We start from the raw sequence: 13,927 nt of genomic DNA, 5'->3' as shown, positions 1-13,927 counted from the left end.
TCATGGAGGAAGGACAGCGCCGATTATTTTAAAACAAGGGCTTAGATTTGGATGCATCTCCCCACCGATTTCATCTCGCGACGACCTGCTGCTAAATGCACGAAGGAATCCGTTGCAAAGCACAATGTTTGAGCCTAGTCCCCGCTTCGGGGCCTGATCGGTGGTGGCCCCCGCACAACCGGGTTGAAGAGACTGAAAAGGAGGAGAAGGAACTCACCTGTCCCTGGTCCCGCAAGGCTGGGAAATGCAGGTCTCCGCCGTTTTCTGAACCACCTGCGCCCGGTGAAGGTAGAGGGGGATCCACATCCCTAGAGCCCCCGTGGCAAAGGAGACGGCCGAGGTGGCCAGAGACGAGAAGACATAACTGCGGCTGGGGAGACGAAAAGGAGGCAGGGGTGAGCACTAGCGGGTTATCCTGAACGCGCATGCAACAATCAGAGAAGTAAATCTTCCAGAGCGGAGCTGGGCTGGTGGTGCTGAGCATGAACGGTCCCCTTTGCTAAGCAGGGCCCACCCTGGTTTGCATTTGGATGGGGGACTCCGTGTGTACAGCATTCCCCTTCGGGGATGGGCCTGTATCTCAGGGGGAGAGCATCTGCTTGGCATGCAGAGGATCCCAGGTTCAATCTCAGGCAGCATCTCCAGGGAGGTGTGGGAGAGACTCCTGCCTGAAATGTTAAGAGTGCTGCTGCCAGTCAGGGTAGACCATCCTGAGCTCGATGGAGCGAGGGTCGGACTCTGTATGGGGCAGCTTCCTACATGCCGATGAACAGCTCCACTCAGGTGCAGGATTCAGATCGGAAGCATATGCCCTAAATATAAGGCATGAAACACTGTGTTTGTGTGGACAGATCTGTAGATGGGCACACTAGACACAGATTGTGCATCCACTGAACGTAATGTATGAACGTGGCTTATGTTGTCCAATATGTTTTTGACAGTCCAAAATGGATCCCGGCAGCTGCGGAGAGCAACGGGGTAGGCTGCTGCACTTAATGCACATGCGTTTAATGTACACACACACATGCGCACTAAAGATTAAAAGAGATCCAGCCACCTGTTCTGATACTTAACTTCAAGGGCCCTTGGGGAGAAAACTGAACCCAAAATAATGACCCGTGCCATCCATGCAAACCAAGTTGAAAGCTGCACACCCACCCGCAAATGCAAACACAAGGATCATTCATGCAAACACAGGAATCATGCAGGGAAAGGTACAAGAACACAGGGACTTATACTGAATCAGACCTTTGGTCCATCTAGCTCAGTATTGTCTACACAGACTGGCAGCGGCTTCTCCAAGGTTGCGGGCAGGAGTCTCTCTCAGCCCGATTTTGGAGATGCTGCCAGGGAGGGAACTGGGAACTTTCTGCATGCAAGTATGCAGGCGCTCTTCCCAGAGCGGCCCCATCCCCTACGGGGAATATTTTCCAGTGCTCACATGCAGTCTCCCATCCAAATGCAAACCAGGGTGGACCCTGCTTAGCAAAGGGGATTGCTCATGCTTGCAGCCACAAGGCCAGCTCTGCTCAAGCTTAGGGACTGCAAAGCAGAGTTTGCTTACTTTCTTATCAAGGCCTTCATGTCTCTCAGCCACGAGGTCCGGGCCTTCAGCTGTGCCCCGAGCTGTTCCACGTTGCCTCGCTTAGCAGCAGGGACAAATATTAGGATGAGCGTCCCCGTGATCATACCCAGAAGAGGGGAGACCTGGCAAGGAGAGGAGGAACCAGCCATGAGTGTCTGAGAGCCAAGAACCATTAGGCCTGCCTTCGAGCACTCCCCTGCCCTAGCCTGGTCTCTGCTTTAAAAGAAACAAATGAGCTGCTAGTCCTCATGGTGGCGAGGACAGCGAGATGGGAAATGCTCAAGCAGCACCTTAAGGCATTCCAGAAAGAAAGCCTTCAGGCTTTCATTTCAAGCACGGGTGCCCAACCTGGGGCCCTCTGGATGCCCCGGAACTACAACTCCCATCTTCCCCCTTGATCGTGTTCAGCAACATCTGGAGAACAATAGTCGGGGATTTAAGGTTTTCCTAAAGGGAAGTACACCCACAAGGGGAAGAGCGTATGTTGCACAGAAAACCAATTAAATAACTGCACGCTAGGGGTGTGCACGTAACCGGTTTGGTTTGAATCCGAACTGGATTCAAACCGACCTGGCCTGATCCAGTTCTTTGTCCACTGGCAGCCGTGCTGGTCTAGGGTAAGCAGGTTCCCCACTCCTACTGCCCCTTTTCGTCCATCCTGAACCATTTCGCCTGAACCGGCCCCAGTTCGGTTCGATCATGGGCCGAACCGGGCTCGGTTGGAAGCGAACCGATTTGGGACAAACCATCCGTGCACACCCCTGCTGCATGCCTGACTTATGACTGAATGCACAGATGGTTGTTTAAGAAGACACTTTTGTGGCTTCTAGATGATGCTCCTCCTTCTTCTCACATCCCGGACGCGCTTCCTGCTACCTTTTTAAAAAGGTGCTATCTTTTTTTAAAGGTGCAACCTTAAAAAAAAAAAATTAAGTATCTTGGGTGTCCTCTGCCAGACACCCAACCTTTCCCTGTTAAAAAGAATCACAGCATCAGAACAGTTGAGGCGATGGATCTATGCCTGCAGGTTCAGGACTTCCCAGCCTTAGGCCCTCTGATGTTTCTAGACTATGGCGGGGGATGATGGGAGCTGTAGTCCAGCAAGATCTGGAGACTCAGGGTTGGGAATCAAAGCCACTGTGGCCAGAAATTATGGGATCTGTCGTCCAGCAAGATCTGGGGAGCCCAAGGCCACTGTGGTGGGAGATGATGGGAGCTGTAGTCCATCATCATCTGGGGCCCCAAAGTTGGAGACCCCTGGCACAAACATATGGAATCACAAACTACTTCAAGGTTGAAGTCATTTGAGTCAAGGTTGAAGCCATCTGAGCACCCACATGACACCACCTTCACGAAATGCCAGCCATGCAGAAAGCGCGCAGGCCCGCTCAGCTGGCTCGACTCCAACCGGGGCCAAAGGTCAGGAAACAGGTCTGTTGCCCGTTTCCCACTGGCCTTTCGGGTGGCCCAGTCCCGCTTCTGTCTGCGTGTGTGCTATTCTTCCCAACACATTTCTCACATTCCCCAAGGAACGGAAGGAAACAGAGCGCCTCCGTGCAGAAAAATAAACGCGGGGCGAGACAAAAGGGCCGTCCTCGAAAACAGGAAAATATCCTTTCCAGAATGTCATGACCGTGCCGGGAATAAACAACCGCGGGGTTATAGAAGCTGCAATCGTTGCTTTTGTGCCACCGTGGCCCAGCAATGCCCTGAACCTGGGATTCTGAAACGAAGGTTCCTAGATGTTGTTGAACTACAACTCCCATCATCCCCTGCCACAATGGCCTTGGCCAGCTCCATGATGGGAGCTGTAGTTCAACACCTGAGGACCCAAGATGGAAAACACCTGTCCCTAAACTCCAATTCAAATGTTATTTCTGTTCTAGCAAGAAGCAGCCTGGGAAGGACTGTACCACGTTCTTTTGAGCCCAGGACATTTTCCTAGACAAACAAGATCTGCCTGTGCAGCGATCAGTCTTTTTAAGCCGGAGGAACACTGAAGTTAGGACTGCGATCCATGCACGGCTGCAAGGGAAGGAGACCCATTCAGCTCTGTGGGACTTGCTTCTGAGTAAACCTGCTTAGGACTGCCCTGCAGACTGACTGATTTCCAGGGTTTTAAAAACTGTTTTAATTGTTTCAATAATGGCTTTATGTTGTTTTTACAGTTTTCGATTTTAAGAGTTAACTGATTTTAGTTCTGTTTTAATGTAAACTGCCCTGAGCCATTTTGGAAGGGCAGTATAGAAATCAAATAAAGAATAAATAAAATAAAGAAATAATTGGTTAGGTTAATTGTTTTTCTTTTTTAAATTGTCAAAAATATGCCCCCGCCCCTGTTAACTGGGCAGCAGATTTCAGAATCGTCTTTGATAGAGATACTTATTACAACGGAAGCGTCTTGTCGTTTTTTAAAATCCTCTTTTGAGTTAATAAAAAGAGACACCTTCCCTGCAAGTAGAAAACTTGCTCTTTCACCTAGCTCACTCCTTGATATACTAGCTTTCCGCTTGCAAGATGGGCTCTCTTCCCGCCACAAGAGAACATTCAAAAGGGTATCTCCAGCTGCGGAATAAAGTGGTACAGTCCTCTCTGCCCCCTCAAGAACTCCACTGGTTTGTTCCCGTCACATTCTGCTGAATGCACAGACTGGAACTCGGGGCAAGGAAGCGGAGATCTAGACAAAAGCCGTTTAAGCACATAAGAAGCCAAAAGGAAGCTGCCACTCACCCTCAATGCCCAATGCCAATCACCAGCAACTTGCTTGACGCTTGATCCAGTGATATACCCTAAGCCACTGGAAAAACAAGAGAGAGAGACACATCAAAATGGCGCCAGATGCAAAATGAAGCATTGCAACATCCATTCGTCAAAGATTTTGTTCCGATCTAGCAGCGACCATCATACGGACAGCCAAGTAGAACTTGCAGCTTCAGAGGCAGTCTATCTCCAAATTCCAGCTGCCTGGAAATAATATTCAAGAGTAACAGCTGCCTTTGGGTACCTGCTTCTGGGCTTCCCAGAAGAACTTGGCCGTTTCTGCACAGGCATTCCCCTCAAAATGTAGACTTGCCCCAAAATTCCCACAATGCATGCTGTGTTTTCAAGGCCAGGGTGACCAACGGACACGTCATTCCAGCCAAACCGACTGCAATTAACCAGCAAGTGTGGCTCAAATGCAAGTGTTATGTCCATGCTTGATAAGTAACCACAGGATGCTGGTACAGATAAATGAAAAGATGCAGAACGTTGGCATCCATTATTAGGAACATAGGCAGCTGCCCTATACGGAGTCAGACCCTTGGTCTAGCTAGCTCTGTATTGTCTTCACAGACTGGCAACAGCTTCTCCCAGGTTGCAGGCAGGAGTCTCTCTCAGCCCTCTCTTGGAGATGCTGCCAGGGAGGGAACTGGGAACCTTCTGCTCTTCCCAGAGTGGCCCCATGATCCCTTGAGGGGAATCTCTTGCCGTGCTCACACATGTCCCCCATCCAAATGGAAACCAGGGTGGACCCTGCTTAGCAAAGGGGACAGTGCATGCTCGCTACAACAAGACCAGCTCTTAAGAGCTGCTCACTTTTCGCCCTCCTGCAAATGCCAAGGATGATGGGAGTTGGAGTCCCACAAAATCTGGGGACCCATCTTTGAGAACCCCGGTTTTAAGGAATAAGTCAGTGCCAACCGTAAACATCAACCCTCCAACTTCCTGCTGGTCTCCGGGAAAAAGCCGCCTCCATCAATCTTACACTTAATTTTTTATATATATATTTCCCCCTGCCTGAAGAACAGAAGAAATACTTTCAAGACTTTGTTTCAAGGTTGGCCGTTCCTAGTCTGGGACAGTCGACCTTCCTACCACAGACATCCGGCCGGCCAGCTGATTGCTGGAAAGGTTTCCCCTGGCAGAAACAAAACAGCGTTGGATTTCCCTGCAGGAAATGGCCTTGCGGGCTGGAATTTCGGGACCTCGCCCCCCTCGTGCCTGTCCCGGCTGTCACTGTGGAGGGCAACATTCCTCAGGGCCACGGAATCGGATCCTGCACGCGGCTGATAAGGGAAAGGCGGCAGAGCAGGAAATGCCAGGGCTTTGCTAGCTTGCCCACCCCCCAGATGGCGTTGGACTACAAATCCCATCATCCCCTGCCACACGACAGAGGGTGATGGGAGCTGTAGGGCTTAGACAGATTCATGGAGGACCGGTCTATCAATGGCTACGAGTCGAAGCCCCACCTCTCTTAAACATGGGTCGGCAGAGAGCAGATATGGCAAGACCCAAGGACCCCCCATGAACCCTCAAGGCAGCTCCCTGATTAATCGTTTATTGGGCCTGTGTGAACATTGGAAGCTGCCGTCTATAGAGTCAGACCATTGGTCCATCTAGCTCAGTACTGTCAACCCAGACTGGCAGCAGCTTCTCCAAGGATGCAGGCAAGAGTCTCTCTCAGGCTTATCTTGGAGAAGCTGTCAGGGAGGGGACTTGGAACCTTCTGCATGCAAGCACGCAAAATGCTCTTCCCAGAGCAGCCCCATGTCCTGAGGGGAACATCTTAGAAGTGCTCATGCATGTAGTCTCCCATCCAAATCCAAACCAGGGTGTTGCCTGCTTAGCAAAGGGTACAATTTGTGCTTCCTCCCACAAGGCCAGCTCTCCTCCCTTAATAAATTGCCCTCCCACCCAGTGCAGCCTCAAACCACTGAGAAAAGCACCGTCCTGTGAAGACGACAGCCTGGTGGGAAATGTTTCTCACATGGAAGATTCCCCACCGCCCCGTCAAAGTGGCCACTGCTTGAAAAACAGTGAAGCCCGCTGGAATAGGATGTCCAATCCCACCTAAGGTGCTTGTGCGCCTTAGCTTCCTTCCATGCCAGATAAGCAGAACACACAAGGTTACAGAGGAGGGCGCCTTAGCTTACAATCTCCATATTTTCAGGGCACCAGTTAATTTGTCATTGCCGCCTTTGAAACGGAAGGGGTTTTTTTGATACTAGAGCAATGTATTCCTAACAGTGGGTTTGGAAAAGAAAGAAAAAAAGTTTAGTAAACGTCAGAATCTTTTAAATAAATCTGTACTGTCACTCTACAGTTACAGATGAAGTGTGGGAATAAAGCCTTTTGGGAAAGAACCCTTTATCTGCGTTCGCTGATTAACTGCAGCCAATCTAGCAGTCATGATAAGATGTCCATCGGTCTTGAAAAACGGCGTTCCCTGGTGGGAACTGCTTGGAAAAGCTACCCCATTCATGGATTTAACATATGTATACACCACCCAAAACTCACATCTCTGGGCGGTTTACAATGAAACACCATTTAAAACAAAACGAAAAAGCTAAAGACAATTTAAAACAAGGTTACGTTCTATGATATTCAATGTGGACAACTCACAGGAAGCCGGGATACGGGAGATCTCACACACACACACACACACACACACACACACACACACACACACACACACGGGATGTGCATGGATCCAGGTGGGGAAAGTTCGAAGGCAGGGGGGTTTGACTTTAAGGGCAGGGAGGGTGCACCTCCCTGCCACCCCGTTCCCTCATCAGACCCTACAACAGCAGAAGTACCTGATGTGCCTGCACGTGCACACCCAATGTGCGTGCGCACAGGCACGTCGGCTACTTCCGCTGATGTAGGGTCCTACAAGGGAACGGGGCGGCAGGGAGGTAGACCTTCCCCCGCCCTTAAAGTCAACCCCCCAACTTCGAACCGGTGGTTGTTCGAACTGGTTCGGAGGCCAAGAAAGGGCCTCCAAACCGGTTCCATGCACATCCCTAAAACACACACACACCGCTGCCCGCCGACTAAAATGGTACAGTCTGCGCGACTGCCTCTTTCGGAGGCAAGCCAGATTGCTTTGCACGTGCTTTACAGCTACCTCGGAGGTCGCTGTGTGGAAAGGCAGGCCGGCAACCTTGAGAAACCAACCTGAACATAGGGCGCAGAGAGTTAACCAGAGGCGCCTACCTGCCCAAAGGGATCGCAAAGTAGAAGACAGAGAGCATCAGCGTCCGGGTGTTCTTGGTGAAGAGATCTCCGATGATGGTGGGGGCGATCGTGGAGTAGCTGGCTTCACCGATGCCGACCAAACCTCGCGAGAGGACAAAGAGCCAGAAATACTGGAGGAAAGGAGGGAGGAAAAATCAACCCAATATCATTTTTAACAGCGCTATTTTAAAAGGCTTTGTGGTCCACATACAGCCCACCAGAAAAGGTTATTTATTGTTTATTTATTTGCTGTGCTTACACCCTGCTCCTCTTCTAAGGAGCCCAGGAGAAGCAGAGCACATGGTTAGGTTTATCTTCACAACAACCTTGTGAGGAAGGCTAGGCTGAGAGAGAAGTGCTTGGCGCAGAGTCACCTGGGGAGTTTCACGGCTGAACAGGGAATTTGAACTCGGGTCTCCCTGGGCCTAGCCCAACGCTCTGACCACTACACCATGCTGGCTAAGAGACCAAGCTACGAATCACGAGGCCTGCTCTTCGAACCACACATCGGCCAGGGACCCCTCTGCAGGTGTGCGAAGCTACTTTATCCCGAGTCAGGCCCTCGGTCCGCCTAGCTCAGTACTGTCTACACTGACTGGCAGCCGTTTTCCAAGGTTTCAGGAAGTGGGGTTTCCCCAGTCTCACTTGAGGTTAAGTTAAGATGGGTATTGAAGTTGGGCTCCTTACGCCACCAGGAACCATCACCTCTCTACGGTGAGTCCACCTGTGTTTTAAACTGTGCTGAAAGACGTTTTCCCTTCAAAGCACCATCCTGACACCTCGGCTAACCCTGCACAACAGAGCTTAAGGGAGGAGAGGAGACATGAATGGCCCCCCTTGCTAAGCAGGGTCCACCCTGGTTGCATTTGAATGGGAGACTACGTGTGTGAGCACTGGAAGATATGCCCCTGAGGGGATGGGGCCGCTCCGGGAAGAGCATCTGAGGCTCCAAGTTCCCTCCCGGGCAGCATCTCCAAGAGAGGGCTGAGAGAGATTCCTGCCTGCAACCTCGGAGAAGTCGCTGCCAGTCTGTGAAGACAATCCTGAGTTAGAGGGACCAAGGGTCTGACACAGTTCCTCTCTGCTGTCACCCTTCCTCCTTGGAGTGCCAGCAGTTTTCCACCAATACCTATTTCGAGAACTGAAAGGTCACCAAGCGTCCTATAATTACAGGTATAATTAAGCGCCTTCCTGCTCTCCTCATCTTATTGGAGACAGATGTGCGTGGGGCCGAGTCCTAAAGGCCAAGCTCGTGACTCAGGGCCACCAAACCACTCTGGAGTGCTGCCGAAGCCAGGACTGGATGGGAGCCAAGAGTCATTTCAGAGGGAGCATAATTTTCACCCAAGCATGTCCTGAGCAAATGAGCCAGGCCTAACAAGAATGAAAAATGACAATGGAAAAACCACGGAGGCACCCTTCTCAACCAGAACTACTGAGAAGGAAAGCTGGTCTTGGGAGAGTAAGCATGGATTGTCCCTGTGGCTAAGCAGGGTCTGTCCTGGTTTGCATTTGAATGGGAGACTACGTGTGTGAACACTGGAAGAGATTCCCTTTAGGGGATGGGGCCGCTCCGGGAAGAGCATCTGAGGCTCCAAGTTCCCTCCCGGGCAGCATCTCCAAGACAGGGGCCAAGAGAGACTCCTGCCTGCAACCTGGGAGAAGCCGCTGCCAGTCTGGGTTGACAATACTGGGCTAGATGGACCAAGGTTCTAAACTCAGTAGAAGGCCGCTGCCTATGTTCTTAATTTGAGTGGAATTAGAACAGGGGTTTACAACCTTTTTTAAAACAAGTGTACCATTTCTATCGCACACCTTACGCTCAAGTACCCCACAGAGATTGTGTGCGTGTGCATGTGCATGTGCATGTACACACACACACACACACACACACACACACACACACACACACTTACTTAAATGCTACAGTTCCGAGAGAGGCTAATCCAGTCACTGGCTCACACCCACCCTACATTACTCACGAGTTTCCTGGTCTCATTAATGTCAGTGGGAGTACTCAGTGCTAATTTCCCGAAACCTGTCAGTCAGGCTGAGGGGAGGGACCCGCTGAGCTCCAGCACTCAGCCAGTCAATCAGGAGCCCAGGAGGAGGGGCTTCACCCTTCTCCCTCCCCTTCTGCAGCGAGCACGTCGGCTTCAAGTTGGCGATCCGCGGATGGGGAATGGAGGGCTCTAAGCACCCCGTGGGCGCCTTTCAAGAACCCCTAGGGGTACTAGTCCACTCCGCTGGCAACTTCCGAGCTAGAAATTCTCCCACAACATTTGGCTTGAAATGTGGAGGGTGGGAAGGACCCCCAAACTGCCCTGGCCTTCCTTTCACTGCTACAGAGCATGCGATGTAACGCCATCCCCAGTGAACCTCTAGGCCTGCTCAACGCAGGCCCCCCAGCTGTTTTTGGACTACAACTCCCATAATCCCCAGCCACGGCGGCCAATAGCCAGAGATTAAGGAAACTGTAGGCCATCATCTGCAGGAGGGCCGAAGTTGAGCAGCCCTGTTTGAGACGCAAGAAATGGCGACCGCTATCTGGCCAACGGTTGCTGGTATTCAGGATGTGCCTGAATCGTTTCAGCACCTCATTAGAGACGATTCAGGTGGCCACACCCGAAACATGTTGGCGGGGGTGTGTGTGGAATGGTAGCTTTGAGGAGGATGTATGCAGGTCTTTACCTGCTCCTCCGCCGTGCAGCTGATGGCCACAACCATACATGGCCTTTTGGGAAGGCCGCAATTCAGGCGCATCCCTAACTGGTATGTATGGTTCTCATGCTGTCAGTTTAGTATCCGCTCTGAACAAATTCCGTATCAGCGCAAGAGAGGATTATTTTCTGCCCTACCAACGTATTTCAGCCGATGGAGGCGATGGCGGTAGAGAAAGAAAGGAAAGCTCCCCGAAAAGACGGCATTTAGTGGGTTTAATTTTGCGTGAAAAGAAAATATGCTTCCATGCTTGAAGGTGAGTCAAGTTTCCCCTGTCCCCTGACCGAGCGTGAAGCGTTTCATACAAAGGGGGAAGAGATCACAGAAGCGCTCGAAGGTAACAAGGGGAGGACGGAGCTTTTTCCACGGCTGGAAAACGCCTGCTGAGGGAATAAATTATAATTCAGCAATTCAACTAAAAAAACCTGTGCTCTCGATCTTCGAACACTTTGTGATTGAAATGCAGGGACCAGGAGTGTGGGGGCTAGAGAAGCTAGTCCCGACCAGGAAGAAGTGGGGTTTGCATTTTTAGAGATGTGGAGGAAATGCCTAAGAAAAATTTCAGATGTTCCTCTTTGCGAGAAACCCGGACATTCTTTTCAAATTCCACTCACCCGCCCCCTAATTTTCAGCAGCATCCCTAGTTTGAATTTTTCATGGCATTCGAAATCTCACTGTCTGAGCCCCTGGACAAATATTTGCTTCACACAGGAGATCAGGGATGAAATCTCATCTTTTGTTTTTTTAAATTCTAAAGCATCAGTGCGGCGGGGAGGAGGGGGGCAGAGTGCCCTGTTGCATAATGGAAGCGGCAGGCGGTGGGGTGGGGAATCAGCCAAGCAGAGCACATCACAAATCCAGGCTAGTTTGCAGGAGGTCAGGACCATGGATAGCTCAGCACGAGACTAGTTACAAGGGAGGGCAAGAACCAGAGAACCTGGGATGTTGCTCCAGCAATAGTCTGACGCCCTGCAGTGTGATGGGTGACCCAGGCTCCTCCCCACTTGGAGAGAAAATGCCTAGATTTAAAGGGGCTGTGCCTTATTTTGCAGGTGTCGGAGAACAGCCTGTTTCCCTGGGTTCAGTGTGGTATTGCGGGGGGGGGGTGTCTTCTCACACTTCAGATGGCTCTGGGGATGGTGTCAGACCGCCACAGGCATTGACCATGGAGGCATGGCTGCCTCCTGGAATTGCCCATCTTTGGAAATCTTTCGGGAAGGTGTTTACTTCCGAGGTCTCTCCACAATTTATCAATCATATTTTTATACCGCCTGATATGTAAATCTCTAGGCGGTGAATCCATCCTCCAGGACATGAGATGCCTCGTTTGATAGCAGGGGGTGCCTGGATCTGGAGCAGTGGCACACAGCGATACAATCAGACTGGCTACGTAGTTCTGAGTGGGTGGGATCACATCACCACCAACAAGATCGTTGTGCTGCTTTTAAAAGAAGAAAACAGCACTGCAGCGGCAGAGAGCAACCGTGAACGCTGCTGCATGCAGAGTCAGACCCTTGGTCTATCTAGCTCAGGATGCTCAACACTGACTGGCAGCGGCTCTCCAAGGTTTTGGGCAGGAGTCTCTCCCAGCCCTACCTGGAGATGCCAGGGAGGGGACTTGGAACCTTCTGCATGCTCTACTGTTGAATTACGGCCCCATTTTCCCCACAATAAATGAACATAGGAGGCTCTCTTATACCAGGTCAGACTCTTGGCCCATCTAGCTCAGTATTGTCTGCACTGATGGGCAGCAGCTTCTCCAAGGTTGCAGGCAGGAGTCTCTCCCAGCCCTTCCTGGGGATGCTGCCGAGGATTGAACCTGGGAACTTCTTCATGCAAAGCAGATACTCTCTCTAACCACCAAGTTATGGATGCTGCCTGTGAATTTACAAAGCTGCCTACTGAGTCAAGCCCTTGCTCCATCTCTCTCAGGGTTGTCTGCACTGACTGGCAGCAGCTCTCCAGGACTTCAGGCAAGAGTCTCCCAGCCTTCTGGGAGCTGCTTTCAGGGATTGAAATGTGGGACCATCTGCATGCAAAGCACATGCCCGATCACTGAGCTACAGATACCCCCAATGAGCTTACAAAGCTGCCTTCTGTTGGGACAGCCCCGTAAGTCCATCCAGCTCAGGGCTGAAGAAGGCTCCAAGTCCCCTCCCTGGCAGCATCTCCAAGAGAGGGCTGAGAGAGACTCCTGCCTGCCACCTTGGAGAAGCCGCTGCCAGTCTGTGAAGACAATACTGAGCTAGATGGACCAATGGTATGACTCGGTGTATGGCAGCTTCCTATGTTTCATCCATCTTTGTTTCTCTGCCATCTGTCTTTCCTGACCATTCCCCTGTTTCTGAATGCTTTCACCACATAATTTGTTTTCAAGGTTCAGGTTTTCAAAAGGTATGAGGGGGAGGGGGTGGGGGAGAGACCCCAAAGCCCTCACACTGCCCAAGCGAGTAATCCACACTCTAAGAAGCCTACAGATGCCCTCTTTGATGGCTCTACAAAAAGAGAACGACGCTACTGTTCTCCAAGAGGTTTCGCGGCCACTGATAAAGCTGTAATCCGCCGCGGTATGCCGAAAGTCCAGAGGCATCGGTCCTGCCATCGCTGAAAGCACATGAGCTCCAAATCCCAGGTCACGGAGCAGGAGGAACTGCACGTGATGCAAGACAGAGCCTGCAAAGAGGTCCCGGAGAGAGTGCTGGAAGGCTGAGGCCAACGTCTTTGCAGTTGAGGGCTCCTTCCCCCAAGCAGTTTGGAAACTTGGGCACGGCACTGTGGGAGGAGAGCTGGTCCCGGGGGAGCAAGCACAAATGGGCCCCTTTTGCTAAGCAGGGTCAGCCCTGGTTTGCATTTGAATGGGAGTCTACATCTGTGAGCCCTGTCAGATATTCCCCTTTGGGGATAATGGGGCCGACAGCACCCACCACCCCCAGCTACAATTTATTGTGACTGGGGATGATGGGATCTGTAGTTCAACCACAGCTGGAGAGCTATGGCTGCCCACCCCTGCTGTAACTCGTACATCGGCACCGGCTCTCAACACATTGCCAATCTCAACAGTTGGGGGTATACTGCCTCTGAGCATGGAGGTTCAATTGAATCACCATAGCCAACAGTTCCATCCATATCCCCTTTGAAAGACAGCTGACGTAGTTGACCATCACATCCCCACACCTTCCGGTAGCAAGGAGGTATTAATTCGATTTATTGTGGGGATTCCCAAAGAGGCCAAACGTTCTCACGCCACCCTGTCCCTCCAGAATATGGGAAGCGCTTTTGCTCGCTGCCAAAGTTCCAGAAACAAAAGGATCCCGAAAAACAATAAAGGGAGCAATTCTTACATCTGGCTACGCCAGCAAGGGGATGCAATGATGCCAACCTTCTCCACCAGATTTCCTGTTAATTGCTTGCATATTAAGCACTTCAACGCTCCCTCATGACACATCTGCCAGATGGGTAGAGGTGAAGGGACGGGGCAGGGGAGATGTTAAAATTGAAATAAAAGCAACGTGGCCACGTTGGGGAAAAACATGGAGGGCTGTGCTAGTGGCACGTGAGATCCTCGGGGAACCGTGGCCAAATGAAAAAGGACTACCTTTCCCCAAACCGAGATTCTTCCATTCA

At 51.2% G+C, this 13,927-nt stretch overlaps 1 protein-coding gene across 2 annotated transcripts in view; it reads right to left on the bottom strand.

The window, feature by feature from the left end:
* Positions 1-13,927, bottom strand: part of SPNS2 (SPNS lysolipid transporter 2, sphingosine-1-phosphate) — an 86,086-nt gene that overhangs the window by 24,309 nt on the left and 47,850 nt on the right. For both annotated transcript variants that reach the window (XM_053275587.1, XM_053275586.1), the window contains exons 4-7: positions 7,562-7,713; positions 4,316-4,382; positions 1,565-1,707; positions 218-370 (exon numbers count right to left, since the gene is read on the bottom strand). In XM_053275587.1, coding sequence (XP_053131562.1) covers positions 218-370; positions 1,565-1,707; positions 4,316-4,382; positions 7,562-7,713 — 515 coding nt within the window. The remainder of the gene's footprint in view (positions 1-217; positions 371-1,564; positions 1,708-4,315; positions 4,383-7,561; positions 7,714-13,927) is intronic.

This window comes from Hemicordylus capensis, chromosome 12, assembly GCF_027244095.1.
Source record: "Hemicordylus capensis ecotype Gifberg chromosome 12, rHemCap1.1.pri, whole genome shotgun sequence".
NCBI classification, from domain to species: domain Eukaryota; kingdom Metazoa; phylum Chordata; class Lepidosauria; order Squamata; family Cordylidae; genus Hemicordylus; species Hemicordylus capensis.
This window is presented reverse-complemented; position numbering and strand designations above follow the sequence as displayed.